We start from the raw sequence: 21,287 nt of genomic DNA, 5'->3' as shown, positions 1-21,287 counted from the left end.
ATTTTTCGCCCTATAGGACGCACTGGCCCATAGGACGCACCTAGTTTTTTGGGGGGGAAATCAAGGAAAAAATTTTAATTTCCCCCCCAGGTTTGCGCAGCCATCCCCAAGCTAGAAGAGGGAGACAGAGCGCTCCGTCTCCCTCTTCTGCCTTCAGGTACAGCCTCTCTAGCCTCCGTGGGGCAGCGGCTTGCCCCGCTGTCCCCCGAGCTTGAGGGCTGGCGATGGGGAGAAGCAAGCTTGCTTCTCCCCCCCGCCAGCCTCCAGACCAGGTCCGGGAATAGCGGGGTGGCAGCGCTCCGCCTCCCCGCTATCCCCCAAGCTTGTGGGGCTGGCGGCGGGGGGGGGGGGAGAAGCAAGCTTGCTTCTCCCCCCTGCCAGCCTCCAGATCAGGTCGGGGAATAGCGGGGTGGCGGCGCTCCACCTCCCTGCTGTCCCCTGAGCTTTTGGGCTGCAGGCTGCTGCCCGCAAGCCTTGCGAGCCCGCGGGACCTCCCGCCGGGCTTGCAAGGCTTGCGGATAGCTTCCTGAAGCCTGGAGAGTGAGAGGGGTCGGTGAGTACCGGTGAGTACCGACCCCTCTCGCTCTCCAGGCTTCAGCGAAAGCCTGCATTCGCCCCATAGGACGCACACACATTTCCCCTTCAATTTTGGAGGGGAAAAAGTGCATCCTATAGGGCGAAAAATACGGTATATCCGTTCTTTCGGCTTTGTATAATTCATGATAGAGAAAGAAAACCGGTTTAGATACCTGGAAATATCAGAAGACCTGAAAAGTACATACATAAAACCAGTGCTTTTTTTCTGGGGGGATGAATACCCCTAAACATTTTGTGAAACTATGTACTTTTTTCCATTTCCTGTATTTACTTTTCCCAATTTGAACTATAAAATGGTGAAATTCTTGAGTCAAAATGAGAGTATCCCTAAATATTTTTTTAGAAAAAAAGCACTGCACAAAACATTTAACTAAAATATATGTGAAAGGTAAAAATCCCACAAAAATAAATTACCTGTTTAATTATATTTTTTGCCGTTACAATAATTTCATCTCCATATATTTCAAAAAAATTCAATTTCCTTTGTTTTAGAAGTCCAAACACTAAAGATACAAGCCTTTCCTATTTAGAAAAAAAAACAAGAATAAAGATCACATGTGAAAGAAAGATAATCAGAACTCAAATGGCAAATTAGAACCTAACTAGTGCAGATAAATTAACATGTTAAATAGCAAATCTGGTGAAAAGTACAATAGGAGTTAGTCTCTACACTATTAAGTTCAAGGTTTGATTCTGGCCCGCCAGAAATTATTGGCTGCTGTAGAAGCCATGTGCTACAGACGAATACTTTGCGTTCATCCCCACATACTATACACAGAAGCTAGTTCTGCTAAGGACAATACAGGGTGCGTATTTGTGGAGGAGTGGACAAGTGGTATGCATTATGACACAGCTGAGAAATAAAAAAGAATTGAATGGAAAATGCCAGAATTAATGCTTTCAAATCACAGGGAGGATTCAAGATGTTTTGGTGAAAACTAATTTTGTAGAAGAAAAGTGAATGGAATAGGCATTGACAGCAGTGTATTCTGTTCTATGTCCTGAGAGGCAATTAGACCGCAAAAAGCCTTCTAAATGGGGAGTACTTTACCTCTTCCAGAATCTGACATTCTTCTTCCAGAGGTCTATTTAAGTCACTGTGAGCATAGGTAGAAAACTCTGCAATCATCATTTTATCTATGAGTTTTTCTAATTCACATAGCTGTGATCCAAGATGCCTGTTCAAGAAAAAAATGTGTGAAAAAGTTAAAATAATTATGAGAGGGAGCATGAAAGTGCCATTATCTCAATATCAGGGAAATATGGGGATGTATAACTATCATCTGGGTAATTTCTACACAATAAATAACACTATAAAGGACACTGAATACAGTTTATTTACGTTATGTCTTCCTTTGCAGCAAAAGAAAAAAACACACTTTTAAATTCCACTGTGACATTAATGTCAGACATCTCCATGAAAGGAGAACAATTTGCTATAAAATATACATTCTAATTACACACTTCATGAGTAGCCAAAGACTCTTGAGAACTCAGCAGCCATGGGAGATGTTGACAGGTCCTCTTAGGGATCAGTAACTGGCTAAAAAACAGGAAATAGAGGGCAAGAGTAAACTGACTTCTAACAGTGGAGGTATGCATGCAGTAATGCTTCCCCAAAGATATTTATTGAGGTGAGAGCTATCTATTTTTTCAATAAAGAGATGGAGTCAGAAGGGGCAGTGAGAAGAAATTTGTAGAATGCAAGGAGATCTAAAAGGATTTCTAAAATCTGGGCAAACGGAAAACAAAAAGGTAAATAAGAACCAATGCATGGAGAACAAATCTAAAGGAGCACAATGATTAGTCCAGCAAGAGAGCATCACGGGAATAAAAAAGCTGAGCTCCATTCAATGACTATTAGAAAAGCGTTTTACACCCTGACACAAATCTAAGGGAAAGAAACATCTAGAGCACTAGATTGATTTCTGTTCGATTGATTTCTGTTTGACGTCAAAAAGGATGACTATCTTCACTCTAAGAAAGGCTTAGAAACAGGGTTTCTCCACACCTGAACCCTGGATGAGCTTAAGAAGTTGTCATTGACCCAATGTAAATGAATAAAGTGAGGAAAAGCACCTATAGACAATTTTTTTAGCAGCAAAGCAGCACGGTCTGAGAATATGGTTGTATTGTGGAATCATCTTGTTAAATACAGAGGTTCCTTACTGGCAAGGGACGTTCACTCTGCGCATGACATGCCCTTTTCTGCAAGCTTCTTTTCCACCCCTAACTCATTTTGAGCCACAGGTCTTTATTCACTCCTTGCACAGCCCCATCAAGCCCAGGAGTCACTTTGGGAAACCCTGGACTAAAATATAAAGGGCCTTTTAGTCTAGAAAACAAGATTTTTTTTGGGGGGGGGAGGAGTGTGACAGTGCTTTATTAAATTATGGATGGTGTGGAGGAAAATAGACGAAGACAACTTTCCACCTACTCTCATAATAATACTAGGTGACCTGTATTCACCCATTGATCTTGACTGGCCTATATTTAGGACAGAGAGGAAGGGCAGTCTGAATACCCTTTACCTTTGCATTTATGTGGTGTACAACTATTAATGTAAATAAGAATTCACACTATATCAAGGATGCTTTTAGGGCCTTTTTAAAAAACTGACTAATTACATTCTCACTGGACACTAATATACTGTAATAAAGTTAACAATATAGTAAATTAGTACAACTCAATAACATATACAGTTGTGCCTCGCAAGACGAAAAGAATCCGTTCCACGAGTCTCTTCGTCTAGCGGTTTTTTCGTCTTGCGAAGCAAGCCCATTGACAGCTTAGCGGATTAGCGCTATTAACGCTATTAGCGGCTTATCGGCTTAGCGGATAAGCAGATAAGCGGCTTAGAAAAAGGGGGGGGGGAGGAAAAAAAAACTCGCAGGAACTCACAAGACATTTTCATCTTGCAAAGAAAGCTCAAAGGAAATTCGTTTTGCGAAGCACCTCCAAAACGGAAAACTCATTCATCTAGCGAGTTTTCCGTCTTGCGAGGCATTCGTCTTGCGGGGCACCACTGTATAAAGATACGAGTTATAGGTGGTATGCAGCCAAGCTTTACTCACTTAGTCGTATCCATTAATTTCAACAGCTCTACTCTGAGTTAAATTTAGTTGAATACCAACTTAGATCTGCATGAACTAGATATCCCTTGAAACTGATCATAATAATTTTATATGTGATTATGAATTTCTATTGGAATGTCAAATGTCACCTACCGGAAACTGTGAATGCCCTGGAGCTCCTGCTGTAGCACCTCTTGTGTTGTTGCTATCAAGTCTAACGCTCCAACAAATTCAGAAGTAGACAGTAATAGTTGTACAGTAGGTTGTGTTTGGTGCACTGTTGCCATTAACTTCAGTTTATTATATGCTTTTATACAGTTATTTCTAGTCAATGATAATCTTAAAACTTTAAGAGATCCTTCACACATTACTTTATCAATTTGGCCTATTTTATCTCGAAGCATTTTTACAGCCTGGGAGGTTTTCCTGAGGTAGTCTTGCAGCTCATGCTGGGAGGTCATGGCATGAAAAAATGCTTCTGAGCGGAGAGAGATTTGATGAGCGATATTTACTTCCACAATATCCAGATAGTGGCTCAGCTTAAGGGAAGAAAGAGAAATCAATATTGTAACATTTGTGCTCTTAATCTACCACAATCAGTGTCACAATACTAGACATTTAACTCAAGTAAAATAGGCACGCTGCCTTTACAAATCACACATGCACATACCCAGGAATACAGCTCATATTTAATGAACACTGGATTTAAAACTAAACAAAGAAAAACAAGAAAAAAAGTATACAGCATGACACTGGAGGTATATTTCAATCTTCCTGAACATTTAAGAACAGGCTTGAAAGCTGCCATTCTTCAAGGAGGAAAGTTTCAAAATGAGACTTCAGCATGAACTGGCTAAGTTGGAATTAATTTGCAGATTTGATACTATCAGATCAATAATGACTGGAAGTGTCTTGTGCACCACAATATTATCTTCCATTAAGTTCATATACCCTATTTAACTTGCTTTTGCCGATTCATTACAAGTTTGAGTAATGAATACCCACTTTCCTGTTAATATATTGTAGAATCATAGAATTGTTGAGTTGGAAGGCACCCCAAGGATCATCTAGTCTAACGCCCTGCAATGCAGGAATCCTAACTAAAGCATCCAGGACAGACCTCTGCTTAAAAACCTTCAAGGAAGGAGACTCTACCACCTTCCCAGGGAGTCCATTCCACAGTTGAACAGCTCAGTTCACTTACATATCATGCTCACTTACACTCTAAATTGTAATGTGGCATTCTTAATTTTTTGCACTGCCTTCTGGTCTCACTATGTAATAAGAACTTCTCACTGTCACCCACCATTCTTTGGGCTGCACTCAATTATATCTCTGATGTGCGTCAGACTATTTCCCACGGCAAAACTGGTGTGGGTTTTCTACTGCTGAACAGACTGCTTCCCCATTTTTGCTCCTTTATTGACACAAAGTTGTTCCCACTCAGTTGTTCATTTTTGCCTCCTACCTATGCTTCATGTAGGCTTTCAAATTTAAATGTATTTTCAGGTGTCTGACATGTTAATCGACCTCAATGTGTGTTCAGTGCCTTTTAGAAAGCAACAATCTTTTTTTCGAACACCTCCTTTTTTTTACTGGAGGCAGGAAGAGTTTTCAGAATCTACGACTATCCAATCAGCACTCTGCCCAGCTGGCTTCTCTTTGAAACAGAAAGAATCTGGGCTCAATTAGCGCTGATAGTCAACCGATATAGTGGTTAGGGTGTCAGACAAGGATTATGGAGACTTTGTTCAAATTTTCACTCTGACATCAAACTCGCTGACTAACCTACTTCATAAGGTTGTTGTGAAGATAAATGGGAGGAAGGCAGAATCACAAATCCCACCTTGAGCCATTTTGAGGAAAGACAGGATAGAGATGGAATAAACATAAATAAATAATAAATTGTGCATCCATCCTAAATGGGGTAACGGCAGATTAAGAGCCTTTGATATCAGAAATGATAACAGTATCAAGCAAGGAAAACCCACACTTCAAATGTTGATAAAGTGGCTTGCCTTAAATGCTTATGCCACAATCCATTTTTAGGGTTTAATGTTCTTAACCTTCCAACAGAAGCAACCAACAGTCCTTTATAATATCTATATATTATAGTGTGGCTGGGGCAACCCAGTCAGATGGGCAGGCTACAAACAAACAAACATTTTATTCTGAAAGAGCTCAACCAGAATTACACAAGCCAAGAAAATATGCACAGTTAGCATCTTAATAAAGAAACTTCCATTGCACTGATCAAATACCTGCTATGGAAACAGTTTATTCAGTGCTATTTTTTCTAGAAAAATAGGTGCTGGTACTCACCATGAAGTTGTTACAGTAAATGTCAGTGTTTTTTAACAAGAACAAAAAGAGGTGCTGGTTCTATGTCCCCTTGAGTACCCCCTGGGGGAGAAAAGCATGGAGTTTATTTACCTTTTCTTGAAGCAACTTTGAGGAAGCTGCATCGCGATTTCCTTTGCCTCCAGTAGTATTAAAATGAGACCAAGGTAATACTGCATTAAATGTTAGGGGATCTTCCAAGGCAAAATCTGGTTTTAAAAAAATCTGAAAAAAGAAGTCAATCACATCTCATTACCATGCATCACTAATGTTCCCACCTTTACCTGTATAGTGCAGACTTGATGAATCCATTTATAAGCAGGCCTGGTGGAGAATATCACTTAGACTTCATATCAATTTCTATATTTGGGGTGTACATCAACTTGTAAATGTGATTCAGAGCAGTACTTTTACAGTATATGCATATAGGTAATCTAAAATACTGCTTAACAGTGGAACTCTACAACCATCTCTCAGAAATAAGTCCCACTGAGTTCAGTTGGCCTTACTCTCAAATAAGTAAGCCTAAGTTTTTATACCACCATTTAATGCTTTAGACTTGAGGTTGGATATTTGAATAATCAATAAATATTTGTCCAGCTGACTGGTCAAATAATAGTTTAGGTTTTTTTAATAAATTAATTTTACTAGAACAAGCATATTGTAATCATCAACATGCTTCATCCTTATACTAATTATGAAAACAAATATAACTGTCACCATGAAATAATGCTTTTAAAAATGTTTCATCATAATGTTTAATGATGTTAGGTAAGGTTTCTATAAATCTGAGCAATTCATTGAACTTTTCTGGGGTTTTTCACAGAATACTAGGGCCGGACAAAACTGGCAAAATGAAGAAAATAGAAATAGAAATAAAATAGAGTAACAGAGCATGGAGGAGGCACTCTGTGATGCCTACAGTCTAGCAATATGAAACCTTTGCCACTGATGACAACTACTTGTGTTCCTGGCTTCAGTAATTGCAGATGGTCAATAGTAAATCTACTATGTTGCTAGGTTTAACTTCTGGTTGCCCTTTTCTACACTGAACAATTTTGAGCTGAAAAAATTATAACTGCATAAGCATGTGTCAAGCATGGCACAGTGTGAACCACAGATTTGTATGAGGGCATAACATTACAATTTTCTTTTCAATTCCTTCCCTAATAATCTCTAGCATGCCATTACAAAAGGCCAACTCACTGGAAGAGGCATAGGAGGCATCAAACTCAATACCTCTTTCACATTTATTCTGTGCAGCAGTAACAGACAGAAAACACCTGGAGAACTGTGTTAATAAGCATGCAAAGTTAACTCTGGCCAACCTGGTCAGATTCAATCACAAGGGTTACATTACCCAAAGGCCCTTGAGTAACTGTGCTATGTCCAACAATAATGCAATGGTTGCAGTGCAAAGAAAGGGCCAACAGCTATTCCTTCCCATCTTCTGTTCTCCTTTAGCTAGCAGCTAGCAACACAACTTGAAATTCCTATACAGTGGTACCTCAGGTTACATACGCTTCAGGCTACATACGCTTCAGGTTACAGACTCTGCTAACCCAAAAATAGTACCTTGGGTTAAGAACTTTGCTTCAGGATGAGAACAGAAATCGCGCTCCGACGGCAAGGCGGCAGCGGGAGGCCCCATTAGCTAAAGTGCTGCTTCAGGTTAAGAACAGTTTCAGGTTATTACCAACACATTCTTTCAACAAAAAAATAAATTTAAGACATCATGGAGGCACTGTGGGTCAAACCACTGGCACCTCTTTGACTATGTAATTTTCTGAACTGAAGATCGCCGTGATGTGCTCCTTACCAGAGCTATGACGAGTGCTAACGAGTGCTGAACAGATCACCGATTAATACATTCCACAATGGCTATCAAGATTATACCTCAACACAGGCTTCAAGAAAGGAAACCAAGGTGCAAATGAACACTCAAGCCCTTCAAGATCCTATTAAGCGGGACTGCTACCAAACGACTCTTAAGGACCATCTGCTTTCGGAATTCCCTGACAACATCGAGGAACACTGTACCAAGCTGAGAACATCCATTATTGCAGCCTGTGAACAAACCATTGGATACCAAACCAAGAAACACCAGGACTGGTTTGATGAGAATGACAGTGAGATTGAACGCATTATTCGCAAGAAAAGGAAGGCCTTTCAGATCTGGCCAAGAGATAACTATGCCACTAAGAAAAAAACCTATGCCAATGCTGAGGCTGAGGTTCAAAGAAGAACCAGAAAACTAAAGAACATCTGGTGGATAAAAAAAGCCTAAGAGATCCAGCACTTAGTCAACACTCACAATGCATAGTTTCCTTAAAACTACAAAGACCATCTATGGGCCAATAAATCATGGCATATGCCCCCTACACTCAGCAGACAGTACCACACTTCTAAAAGATAAAGAAGCTATTCCACTGCACTGGAAAGAACATTACCAGCATCTCCTTAACCGCAACTCCCTCATAGCTGCGAAGGTCCTCTCACAAATTCCGCAAAAACAAATTAGAGATGAGCTTGCAGTATCTCCAAATCTGGGAGAGTTGTGTACAGCTATTAAGCAAACGAAAAACAATAAAGCCAGCGGAGCTGATGGGATACCTGCCAAATTCTTCAAAGTGGGTGGAATTCAACTTACACAACAACTTCACAAGCTCATCAAAAAATCTGGGAGAGAGAGGAGATCCCAGCAGACTTTAGGGATACCAAAATTATCAATCTCTTTTAAAAAGGTCATAGAACAGATTGTGGAAACTATTGAGGCATCTTTTTATTAGCTGCAGCCAGCAAAATTCTTGCAAGGATCTTAGTCAGGGGTCGGCAAGGTTTACCTCGCCTGGGCCAGTTCACTGCCACAGAGATCGCTTCATGGGCTGGATCACGTCTGCGTCAACGCAATTTCTGGCGCTGCGAAACCGAGTCCCCGCTCCGTGCTGCACTAGTTTAGCATAGCGCGCAGGGACTCGCTAAGCGGGCAGCTCGGGGGCTGTTTAAACGACCCCTGTGGGCTGCTTTTGGCCCATGGGCCGCAGGTTGCAGACCCCTGATCTTAGCAAACAATCACCTAATAATATCCGAGGCTACCCTTCCTGAATCCCAAAATGGTTTTGGACCTTCTATGGCAACAACGGACATGATTTTCAGTGCTTGACAGGTTCAAGAAAAATGCAGAGAGCAAACCCAACCCATGTATTTATTGACCTAAGGTCTTTGACACTGCAAATTGAAATGCCCTGTGGACTGTCCTTCTGAAAACTGGCTGTCCAGATAAATTTGTGAACATCATTTGGCTCCTCCATGATAATATGCCAGCAACAATCGCAGATAACAATGGCTCTCAAAATGAACCATTCACAGTGGGATCAGGTGTTAAACAGGGTTGTGTTATCGCCCCAACTCTATTATTTTCATTGCCATGATCCTACACTTTGTCGAAGGGAAACTCCCTACCGGAGTAGAAATCATGTATCGAACAGTTGGAAAGCTCTTTAATCTGAGTAGACTAAAAGCAAAGAGTAAGGTTACCATAACTGCCGTCATAGAGCTTCAGTATACTGATGACAACGTAGTGTGTGCACACTCAGAGGATGATCTCCAAACCATCCTAAATATCTTCGCAGATGCTTTCGGAAAACTTGGCCTATTGCTCAACATCCAAAAAAACTAAAGTGCTGCACTAACAAGCACAAAACAACCCCTCTGCAGTGCCACAACTCCAACTCAATGGTGCAACATTGGAAAGTGCCAATCACTTCTCCTACTTGGGCAGTCATCTTTTCACAACGGCCGACATTAATGTCAAAATCCAGCATTGCCTGAGCTCTGCAAGTGCAGTTTTCTCCTGACTGAAGTGCAGAGTGTTTGAGGACCGGGAAATTTGAAGGGAAATCAAATGCTTGTTTACAAAGCTATTGTATTACCAACAGTTGTATTACCACAGTCACTTACAGACACACTGTTAAGACCATGTTCATGGAAGACAATCTTACTCGGCTATGAGTGATCGCCAAAGAAGAAGACAAGCCCATATTATGAAGAGACTGTCAGGGAAGAGTTAGAAGTTTCCAGTTTCTCAGAGGGAGAAAGCATTCCCCCAGGGGGGAAGGAGAGCAGTGAATCTAATAGAAGAGAACAGGAGGAACAACAGGGAGGGACCGGCTGTTCCCAGGAAAGGCAAGGGTTCAGTTCTAGCTCAGATTGGCAGGAGGGGAGATACAGGCCAGCTCTAGCCAGGAGGGTAGGAAAAAGAGCAGGAAAGCGAAGGGAAGGGCGCGTTCGACATTTTGAGGGTGGCTGGTCACGGAGAAGCAGAGCTCAGAAGGGATCTGAAAGAAGTGACTCTGAGGAAGAATAGTTAAGAACCGTTTATAAGATTGTTTTGTTAATACGCAATAAAAAGTTATAAAAGAACAAGAAGGGTTTGTGTGGTGATCTGAAGAGGACAACGACCAGGCCTGACAGAGACATATTCATGCTACATGTGCTGAAAACCAGGTGTCTGACAAAGAGAAGGGCACATCAATGTGGTATGGGATCACACCAAAAGTTAACTGAGTTTCTATCCTGTTAAAATCAGTATGACCCATCTGCTTAATTCCCACTTCAGTGCTACTTAAGCATATTTAACTTTCTCTGAATTGCAGAAAGGGAAACACACAGCTTCCAAAACTAGTTAGGCTTACATTCTTATACTTATTATTTATTATATTTATATTATATATTTATATTTATATTTATATTTATGGCCTCTTTTATATTTTCCAAACTGCCATATAGAAACTCAATCTGAGAAAGAATGACTTCATTAATAAGTAGAGATATGAACAATTCCGTGGCATTCACTTGAAGCTGCTTTGCTTCTCTTTGTGTAAGCGGGGAAACATGCTAGGAAATCAGGTCTGAAGTTCCACTCCCTTCTGTATTTGGACATAGTGTTTAATATTATGACGATTACTACCACTATCTACTACTACTACTACTATTTATTATCTATTGGTTTATTGGTTTATTTATAGTCTGTATAAGATATTCTGTATTTTAATGTTTGTTGTTTCATTATATTTTTATATAACATAATATTTCCATCTTGGGAAACTCAGCCAGATGGGTGGGAGATAAATAAAATTTATTATTATTATTATTATTATTATTATTATTATTATTATTAAAACTACATTTTGTTCTAAACCACAAATAAAAGCTTTAAAGAACCCTATTCCTTAACTTTGTGGACTAAGGAGGAAAGAAGGAGAGAACACACAAATCTGAAGGACATTATTGCATTGGGCCCACGTACGTAGGTGTGAATTATGTACGGATTATTGCAGCAAAGGACAAAAATAAAATAAAATGTGACTATGGTGTTAGTGTGAATAGTTAATCTTCAGAATCTAGCAAAAGAAACAACTTCAAAAAGAGGAAGATTGGTGAAAACAACTGGAAATCATGCATTTTGATAAGTTGCCTAAATTCTGCATACACTGTCACATATAAGAGTAGGATAAGCTATGCTAAAAAATGTATCTCTATTCTGTACACCGCCCTGAGACCTGCGAGTATAGAGCGGTATATAAATTCAATAAATAATACATACAGCCCAAATAAATTAATAAGCAAAAGACACGAGCAAAGCATTTCTTCTTACAGCTATGAAAATCTCCATCATACCTTAGGTACTTGCTCCAGATCTGTCCTGGATTTATCTAAAAATAAAATGCCACAACAAATAGAAGATTCAAATTACATATTTTCACAGTAAACTCCAGTTGCTCATTCATTTTCAATTTTATGAAACATACAGGCCCTTATTAAACTTTGGAATGTTTCTGGATTTGGTTTCAGATTGAATATACACAAGTAAGAAAAATCTGAACTCAGTCATTTTAGATAAATAGAAGAAAATATTATTAAAGCAAATATTCTCCTTTGTAGATTGAAGAACCATCTCAGCAGGCAGTGGGGAGGCAGTTTATCACCTCTTTCACTCTCTAGCCATTGGAGAGATGAAAAGACAGGGAATATGAGAGAGGTGTATAAAATTATGCATGGCATAGAGAAAGTGAATACAGAAATGTTTTTTTTTCTCTCTCTCTCTCTCTCTCTCTCTCTCATAAACACTAGAATTTGGGGACATTAAATGAAGCTGAATTTTCGAATTTGAAATATTTCAGTCAGCTAGATGTCGTGTTTTCTTTACCCAGGTATTGGGTGAAATTAGAAATTCTAATTGCTGTCTTCAGTGTAATTTATCTTTGCTTGCTTTATGGTGAAGCTGTTGTTTTGTTCATTTATTGGCCCTACATACTCTGTCATTTCTGTATATTGTTATCTTTTTCCTGCATATTTTATGACTACCTTACTTCATTGTTCCCCACTCAGGGACTCAAATTATCCAATGAAGAGTGACATTCCGGACGTATGGCAGCCCTAGTAAATTAAAGAGAATGACTAAGCAGCTACAAGAAAACCTGTAACCTACCATGAGTATGTAACAGTGTCCTATCAAAAGTATCTTTAGGAGGACAAATGTTCTTGCATCTCTCATGAATCTTTTCTCTCTACAAAAGGTGAAGAAAATTCCGGGTTTGAAACATTTTTTTTCCACAGCACATTATTTAAGTTTCCTATGCAAAATGAAAATTGACTGACAAATTAAATCTATTATAATGCAATGGTGTAATTGAGGACTGCATTCCTATTAATAAAATATATTAAAGATTTAAAAAATATATATCAAGGCCAATTTTTCTTATACCTTTAACTAAAGCTGACATCCTATGCGCACATACCTGGGAATAACGCCTACAATAGCTCTTATTTCTGAGTAGGCATGCATAGGACTGGGCTATCCTCTGAAGTAGACTTCCCCAACCTTAGGACCACATATGCTGTTGGACTGCAAACCCCATTATCTCCATGGTTGGTGGGACATATCGTCCCAAAGCACCTGAGGGCCTAAGGCTTCTTTGTAAGGTTTAGCACTAAAGTACTCTTCAGGCCTTCATCCTGAACATGCAAGGGTGTGGGGGGGGAGTGCAGGGGACTAAGTGTCCGTGTGTCCCACAACTTTTGTGTGTACAGCAGCACCAACCCTCCACCCTCCATCTTAGTGTGCTTAGCATGAAGGGGTCTTCTATGCAAATTCAACTGGACAGACTTAGAAGCCTCCCCATGATCAGGAACTCTGGATTGTTTTCCTACTGCAAGGAAGCTTCCAAGTTCATTCAGTCAAATGCATCTTGAAGTCCTCTTCAGACCTTGCTGCTCAAACTGAGAAGGGCTAGGTAGAGTGTGTGCAGACACATTCAGAGTAGAGTAGAGTAACTGTTCCAAACTTCCAGCCTTTGTGCACAGAGAGCTTGTACTTCTTTCATCACGCTGCTTAAAAATAGGAAAAACTGTTTAAATGAGCAAATTGTGTTTCCCAGCATATGGAATCTTTTAAAAAATGTTCATATACAACTGTGTGTGTGCAACAAATGTAAAAATTTCCATTAAGTGTGGGCCACTTCAGATGTAACAGGAAACCACAGTTTTGTGTAGCTAAACTATGGTTTGCTTGTACATCCTCATGGTTTTCTATGAGGCTAACAAAACAGGATCTGAAACACTAGCTCAAAGCTGGCTTTGGTTGACAAGTTAGCATTAACTTAAAAAAAATTTTTGTTTAGCATGAACTGTGCTAATCCTCTGCCTGCCTGGTCTGGCAGCTGATTCCTTTTCCCGCTCACCTCCTCACTATCAGTCCCTCACCAACCAGGCAATTTAGGTCCTAAGCCAGCTTGCAAGAAGAAAAATAAACAGTGAAAGAACGTAAAGAGACAAATACATTTTTATCATCTTCTGTGAGGTAGCAAATTAAACTGCACAGAATACGCAAAAAAAGTCAGTCAGCATTCCATGGCCACTGAGCACACTCAATCCTCATTAGGCTGTTTTGAGGAACTATGGGGTTTCTTTCTTTCTTTCTAGCTTTGGGTTCCCCCCAGCTCTCCTTTTTCTGCCGTTATTTGCTACAAAATCAACAGCACTCACAGCCTGAACATCAGAAATAGACAGGTCTATCATAGGATTTCTCTTTTACCTGAACAATTTCCTGTTGGTATGTTACAAAAAGTTCCTTGCTGATCTGTGGGAGGTAGAGCGAAGGCACAACTTCAATGTCCACAAAATCCTGTCCCCATGTTTTTGTAAAGAAATCAGATTCCCTTTTTGTTAACCGAGGATCATTTAGTGCTGCTGGGAGATTTACTTTGGAATGATAAATAGTCCATCTATGTTGATCAGCAACTAAAGATGGACTGTCACATAAACTATTAGGATCACCTGAAAGACAAAACAGTAACTTGAAAGAGGCATGCATTTTTCCCAGCAATGACAAGATAAAATCTGTAGCATAATTTAAGAATTAACCATACAAATAAATATCTTAAGGAGATATTACACTCTAATTATGTATTGCAGGACTGCTCTGCACCTTTGTGTTTAGACTGAAATATATCCATCTTATCTTAATATTCCTTTTAGCATTCAGGGTAGAACAGAAAACTCTGAACTCTCCAATGTTGGCAGTGAGGTAGCAGATACAAATCTCCACGCAGCAGGTAATTTCAGATATCAGAGAAATGAAGCGTATTAACAATTGTTATCTTTGTACATTTTGCAAAGCCTCACAATGACAGACATACAAATCTTCTACACATTGAAACAGTCATCATGTAATTTACTATTGTTTGCTCCTTTCAAAGGTACGGAAAAAAAAAATAGCAGAACCTAAGAGTATAATTAAGAGAAGAATTAGAAGGCAATGCAGCATTTCAAGAGTTACATAACCCTGAAATTAATTTTAATTGTTTTTGCTATAAAAACAATCTTATTGAAATTGATTTATTACTCATCCAGCATGTTCTTTTCATTCAAGCTCACATAGGCTATCAAGTTTAATGCAAATATCCAAAATTTAAACATTTACTGTTTTTTTTATGTCTGTAGTAATATGCAACTGTGCAATAAACAAACTAATGTCAATTCACTATTTAAGGATTGTATCTGTCTAAGTCACACTCAGAAGAGATCCCCTGAAATCACTAGAATGTAGTTTGTCACGTCCACAGAGTTCAACAGGTACACAATGTGTATGTTTAACAGCATAAACTTTACCATGCCTACCGTGCTAATGACAGGCGTCTCTCCACTTACGCGTGTTCAACTCATGTATACACGCAGAGCTGGGAAATAATTAAATAAATCTATTTAAACTGCAAAAATGTGTGAAAGGGGAGGCGTGTGGAGAGTTGAGAGTTTGAGAAAAGAGGTTTGGAGGGAGCGATTGTGCTGGTGTTTGGCTTTTTAGATGGTGTTCCCCACTATACATGATTTCATGTGTACTTGTGGTACCTGGGAACATAACCCTCATTTAAGTGGGGACACGCCTGTATCAAACATAGATCTCAGTTTCCATGAGATATGGTGTATGTATGGGGAGAGGGAGAGAGGGAGAGGGGGAGAGAGAGAGAGAGTTAAGGGTAAGGGTCTAGACCTAGTAACTTTGAGATCCCACCTGGCTCTTCATTATGCATCTTTAGGTGCCAGGAAAAAATGTTCCTCTTCAACCAGCCCTTTGGTTGATTAACATTCTATGTCCTTTTAAATGTGTTTGTGAGAGGGGGGTTATTGGTGTGTTTTGGTTTTGTTCTTGTTTCTTTATTTTGTTTTTATGCTGTATGTATGAGTGTCTGTATTAAATTTGTATACAAATTTAATACATACATACATACATACTGTAATGTGGCACTCAACAGCTTTTCAATGGGGTAACGTGGCACTTAGTCTGGAAAAAAGTTAAGCCAATTTTGTTAAAGATACTTACCTGTTGGTTCCTTGGGGCATACATCTGGCAGCGACTGCACTGGTCGAAAGCGTTTGGCAGAATCCACTTCCCTTTTAATGAAAGTATCACTGCTCTTTGATGGAGGCACTGGTGAAGACCGGTGGCTTGAGGCCATTGCATATAGTCACCACTGGTTAAGTACTGAATTAAAAAGAGATAACATGCATTCATAAACATCTTTTTAGATATTATGGCAGGCTGATGGCAATTATATTATGACAACCCAGTTATAGAAACTGAAAGTTAAGGTAAAAAAGGAGATAAAATGGTTTAGAAAAATGTAATGAGACAACACCATACAGTCTTCTTTATGTTTAAGGAATACAATGGTACCTCGGTTTTCGAACATAATCCATTCCAGAAGACCGTTCAAGTTCTGAAACATTCAAAAACCGAAAACTCAATAGCCGACAGCTAGGCCTCAGGATCTTGCACTCAGCGGAAGCCGCGTTTCTGTTCGACTTCTAAGGCATGTTCAAAAACCGAAGCATTTACTTCCAGGTTTATGGCATTCGAAAACTGAAATGTTCATCAACGGAGACATTCAAAAACCGACATACCACTGTATTTTGAAGAATAGTGTGGTATTTTCAAGTGATTTAATTGCAGTATTTATCCACTGGTGACCTTAAGTAGACTCTCTTTTAGAAATACCGGTATACATAATTGTTATGCATTATGTGTGGTATATTAATAACTATTATCAAATATGGGACTATCAGTCCATTAAGATACATACAAATAAGGCTAGAGCAGTTTTTAGATAAGTTATGGAAAACAAATGGCCAAGATCAAATCAAATATACCAGATACCTATTACTTCCATTTAACAATTGTCATAACAGCCCACTGGCTAACAAATGATACCCATGGGGCTTTTTTCTTTCTAGGAAAAGTTTTGAGTACATGCTAACAATAAACTCATGGCTTAATGCCACTGAAGTCAATGGACTATTTGTTTTCTTATACTGATGATTTCACATTCTTGTGCAACTATATCTACCAGTACAGTAAGAAAAAAGAGCAAGGATATAAACCTTCATAAACCCTTTTTCTTCAGCTAGTCTTCATCTAGTTGCTGTAGAATTTTCTCAGATGCAAATTGCAGGGCAGCAGCTGAAGAAGGAGCAAAAAGGGTTTTATTGTGTGTGTGTTTCTTGTGGCTGATTAGCTGCTCTCCCTGTGCAAAGGTCAGAGGGGGCAGGGTTTCTGTTGAGGCAGGTGAGTAGCTGTGGGAGGAGCTTATCAGAGCTTGCCTAGCGGCAAGCGCAGTTTGATCCATCTTTTAGATTTAGGGGAGCTAGTCTCAAACGTTTGTTGGGGAAGACCTAAGTTTTTTCGGGGGGAGTTATTTGTCCTGTCTTCACGATTTTTATGATGGAGGACCGCTGTAGTAACCCCCAATGACACGTTCTCAAGATGGAGGGTGAGGGAACAGCTGCAGTCGCCTGCGGTTCCTGCGCAATGTTTGCCATCTTGCCAAAGGTTGCCGGCAGCTTTACCTGCAGCAATTGCATGTTGATTGCCCTCTTAAAAGACAAAGTCCAGCAACTGGAGGAACGTGTAGCTACGCTCCAAAGAATTAGAGAGCTGGAGCTCTTCTTGGAAGCAACAGAGCACACCGTCTCCACCAAGGAGGAGACAGGGGACTCCCCTGAGAAGGAGGCTAGTTCACCAACACAGGAGCCAGATATATGGAGAAACGTGACTCAAAGAAGTAGGAGGCCCAGGGTTCGCTCTGATTGTTTAGAAATACACAATCGCTTTGAGGTCCTCTCCCCTAGCATGGAAGATGAAGAGCAGACTGCATTTGAGGATCTCTCCCTCATTACAGTCGATCAGGTATATGAAGACGAGCAGCAAAGTCAGTCCTCAGGGAATGTGCAGGCGACCTTGGAACGGACAGCTCACGGAAGAACCCCGACCAAACCTAAGAGGAGGCGTGTAGTGGTGATAGGGGATTCCCTACTGAGGGGAACAGAAGCAGTGATCTGTGGGCCTGACAAGATGTCTCGGGAAGTGTGCTGTCTCCCCGGGGCTAAGATCCAAGATGTAACTGAACGACTGCAAGGAATCATAAAACCCACTGACAAATACTTCTTCCTCTTGGTTCATATGGGAACCAATGACACTGCAAGCAATAGCCTCCGGAAGATCAAAACAGACTACGAGGCTCTGGGCAGGAAATTGAAGCAATTAAATGCACAAATTGTCATCTCATCTGTCCTCCCAGTTGAACGACGTGGCCCAGGGAGAGAGGGAAAAATAGTGGAAGTGAACAGCTGGCTTCGCAAATTGTGTAAACAGGAACGGTTTGGATTCTTAGATCACGGACTGCAGTTTCTTGAAGATGGACTTCTGGCAAGCGATGGGCTGCACCTCACAACGGTTGGGAAGAATGTTTTTGCCAAAAATCTCAGAAACCTCATCAGGAGGGCTTTAAACTGACTAATGTGGGGGAGGGAGGCAGTGCTCCTGAAGGTAGGAGTCTATCAATTGATGAAGATGATCATCCAAATGTCATAGACCAAATGGAGCAAGCAGCACACAGACCTAGTGGTGGGAGGAAAAAATCCTTAAATAAGAGACGCGGGGGAATGATTAATGGACTTCAATGTCTGTAGACTAATGCGCAAAGCATGGGAAATAAACAAGATGAGCTTGAGCTCTTGGTACAGCAAACTAAATATGACATAATAGGCATCACTGAAACCTGGTGGGATAAGTCCCACAACTGGAATGTAATAATGGAGGGATACAATCTATTTCAGAGAAACAGACCAGACAAGAAAGGAGGAGGAGTGGCGTTATATGTCAGGGATGTGTATACCTGTGAAGAGATCCAAGATTTAGAACCTCAAAGCCAAAGTGAGAGCATTTGGGTCAAAATTAAGGGAGAGAAGAATAAAAGGGACCTCATTGTGGGAGTTTACTATAGATCCCCAAGCCAAACGGAGGACATAGATGATGCCTTCCTGGAAAAGATGGCCAAGCATGCAAAAGGAAGTAGTAATGGGGGACTTCAATTACCCGGATATTTGCTGGATGTCAAACTCAGCCAAGAGCATAAGGTCAAACAGATTCCTCACTGGCCTTGCAGACAACTTCGTTGTCCAGAAAGTGGGAGAAGCAACAAGAGGAACAGCCATTTTAGATCTGGTCCTAACCAATGTTGATGACCTGGTTAGTGGGGTAGAAGTGGAAGGATCATTAGGCGCGAGTGATCATGCTCTTCTGAAGTTTACTATACAGCGGAAAGGAGCAGCCAAGCATACTAGGACTCAATTTCTTGACTTTAAGAAAGCCGACTTCATAAAACTTAGGGAAGTGCTGGGTGAGATCCCATGGACAGTAATATTAAAAGGAAAGGGAGTTCATGATGGCTGGGAGTTTGTTAAGAGGGAGATAGTAAAAGCACAACTTCAGGCAATACCAATGAGACAGAAACATGGAAGGTGCCTAAAGAAGCCAGGGTGGCTATCTAAAGAACTTTTAACTGAGTTAAGATTAAAAAAGGATGTGTACAAAAAATGGAAAAGGGGGGAAACCACCAAAGAGGAATTCAAACAAATAGCCAGCGCGTGTAGACACAAAGTCAGAAAAGCTAAAGCACAGAATGAACTCAGGCTTGCTAGAGAGGTTAAAAGCAACAAAAAAGGCTTTTATGGGTATGTTCGTAGCAAAAGGAAGAACAAAGAAACAGTGGGGTCACTCAGAGGAGAAGATGGTGAAATGCAAACAGGGGATACAGAAAGGGCTGAACTCCTCAATGCCTTCTTTGCCTCAGTCTTCTCCAATAAAGAAAACAATGCCCGACCTGAAGAATTTGGAGCAAATGATTCAGCAGAGGAAACACAGCCCAGAATAACTAAGGAGATAGTACAAGAATACTTGGCTAGTTTAGATGTATTCAAGTCTCCAGGGCCAGATGAACTGCATCCAAGAGTATTAAAAGAACTGGCAGATGTGATCTCAGAACCACTGGAAGTCATCTTTGAGAATTCCTGGAGAACAGGCGAAGTCCCGGCAGACTGGAGGAGGGCAAATGTTGTCCCTATTTTCAAAAAGGGGAAAAGAGAGGACCCAAATAATTACCGCCCAGTCAGTCTGACATCAATACCAGGGAAGATTCTGGAGCAGATCATTAAGCAAACAGTCTGTGAGCACCTAGAAAGGAATACTGTGATCACCAATAGTCAGCATGGATTTCTGAAAAATAAGTCATGTCAGACTAACCTGATCTCGTTTTTTGACAGAATTACAAGCCTGGTAGATGAAGAGAACGCAGTGGATGTAGCCTACCTTGATTTCAGCAAGGCATTTGACAAGGTGCCCCATGATATTCTTGTAAAGAAGCTGGTAAAATGCGGACTTGACTATGCTACCACTCAGTGGATTCGTAACTGGCTGACTGACCGAACCCAAAGGGTGCTCATCAATGGTTTCTCTTCATCCTGGAGAAGAGTGACTAGTGGGGTGCCACAGGGTTCTGTCTTGGGCCTGGTCTTATTCAACATCTTTATCAACGACTTGGATGATGGACTCAAGGGCATCCTGATCCAATTTGCAGATGACACCAAACTGGGAGGGGTGGCTAACACCCCAGAGGACAGGATCACACTTCAAAACGACCTTGACAGATTAGAAAACTGGGCCAAAACAAACAAGATGAATTTTAACAGGGAGAAATGTAAAGTATTGCACTTGGGCAAAAAAAATGAGAGGCACAAATACAAGATGGGGGACACCTGGCTTGAGAGCAGTACATGTGAAAAGGATCTAGGAGTCTTGGTTGACCACAAACTTGACATGAGCCAACAGTGTGACGCGGCAGCTAAAAAAGCCAATGCAATTCTGGGCTGCATCAATAGGAGTATAGCATCTAGATCAAGGGAAGTAATAGTGCCACTGTATTCTGCTCTGGTCAGACCTCACCTGGAGTACTGTGTCCAGTTCTGGGCACCACAGTTCAAGAAGGACACTGACAAACTGGAATGTGTCCAGAGGAGGGCAACCAAAATGGTCAAAGGCCTGGAAACGATGCCTTATGAGGAACGGCTAAGGGAGCTGGACATGTTTAGCCTGGAGAAGAGGAGGTTAAGGGGTGATATGATAGCCATGTTCAAATATATAAAAGGATGTCACATAGAGGAGGGAGAAAGGTTGTTTTCTGCTGCTCCAGAGAAGTGGACACGGAGCAATGGTTCCAAACTACAAGAAAGAATCATAGAATCATAGAATCATAGAGTTGGAAGAGACCACAAGGGCCATCGAGTCCAACCCCCTGCCAAGCAGGAAACACCATCAGAGCACTCCTGACATATGGTTGTCAAGCCTCTGCTTAAAGACCTCCAAAGAAGGAGACTCCACCACGC

General features: G+C 40.7%; 1 protein-coding gene across 5 annotated transcripts in view; it reads right to left on the bottom strand.

Annotated features, from left to right (window-relative positions):
* The window catches only part of VPS54 (VPS54 subunit of GARP complex), a 54,890-nt gene that overhangs the window by 23,823 nt on the left and 9,780 nt on the right, over positions 1–21,287 (bottom strand). For 3 of the 5 annotated variants that reach the window (XM_081855485.1, XM_081855481.1, XM_081855483.1), the window contains exons 2-9: positions 15,892–16,053; positions 14,107–14,348; positions 12,502–12,580; positions 11,691–11,725; positions 6,105–6,236; positions 3,825–4,210; positions 1,649–1,775; positions 1,012–1,119 (exon numbers count right to left, since the gene is read on the bottom strand). In XM_081855485.1, the coding sequence (XP_081711611.1) occupies positions 1,012–1,119; positions 1,649–1,775; positions 3,825–4,210; positions 6,105–6,236; positions 11,691–11,725; positions 12,502–12,580; positions 14,107–14,348; positions 15,892–16,027 (1,245 nt within the window). In that variant the 5' untranslated portion in view covers positions 16,028–16,053. Of the gene's footprint in view, positions 1–1,011; positions 1,120–1,648; positions 1,776–3,824; positions 4,211–6,104; positions 6,237–11,690; positions 11,726–12,501; positions 12,581–14,106; positions 14,349–15,891; positions 16,057–16,949; positions 16,970–21,287 lie in introns of those variants that run through there. The other 2 variants (XM_081855484.1, XM_081855482.1) reach the window with 2 other exon arrangements.

The sequence above is a fragment of the Podarcis erhardii genome, assembly GCF_964252035.2.
Source record: "Podarcis erhardii genome assembly, chromosome: 3".
NCBI lineage: Eukaryota > Metazoa > Chordata > Lepidosauria > Squamata > Lacertidae > Podarcis > Podarcis erhardii.
Note: the sequence above shows the minus strand (reverse complement) of the source record. Positions and strands in the feature narration are given on the sequence as shown.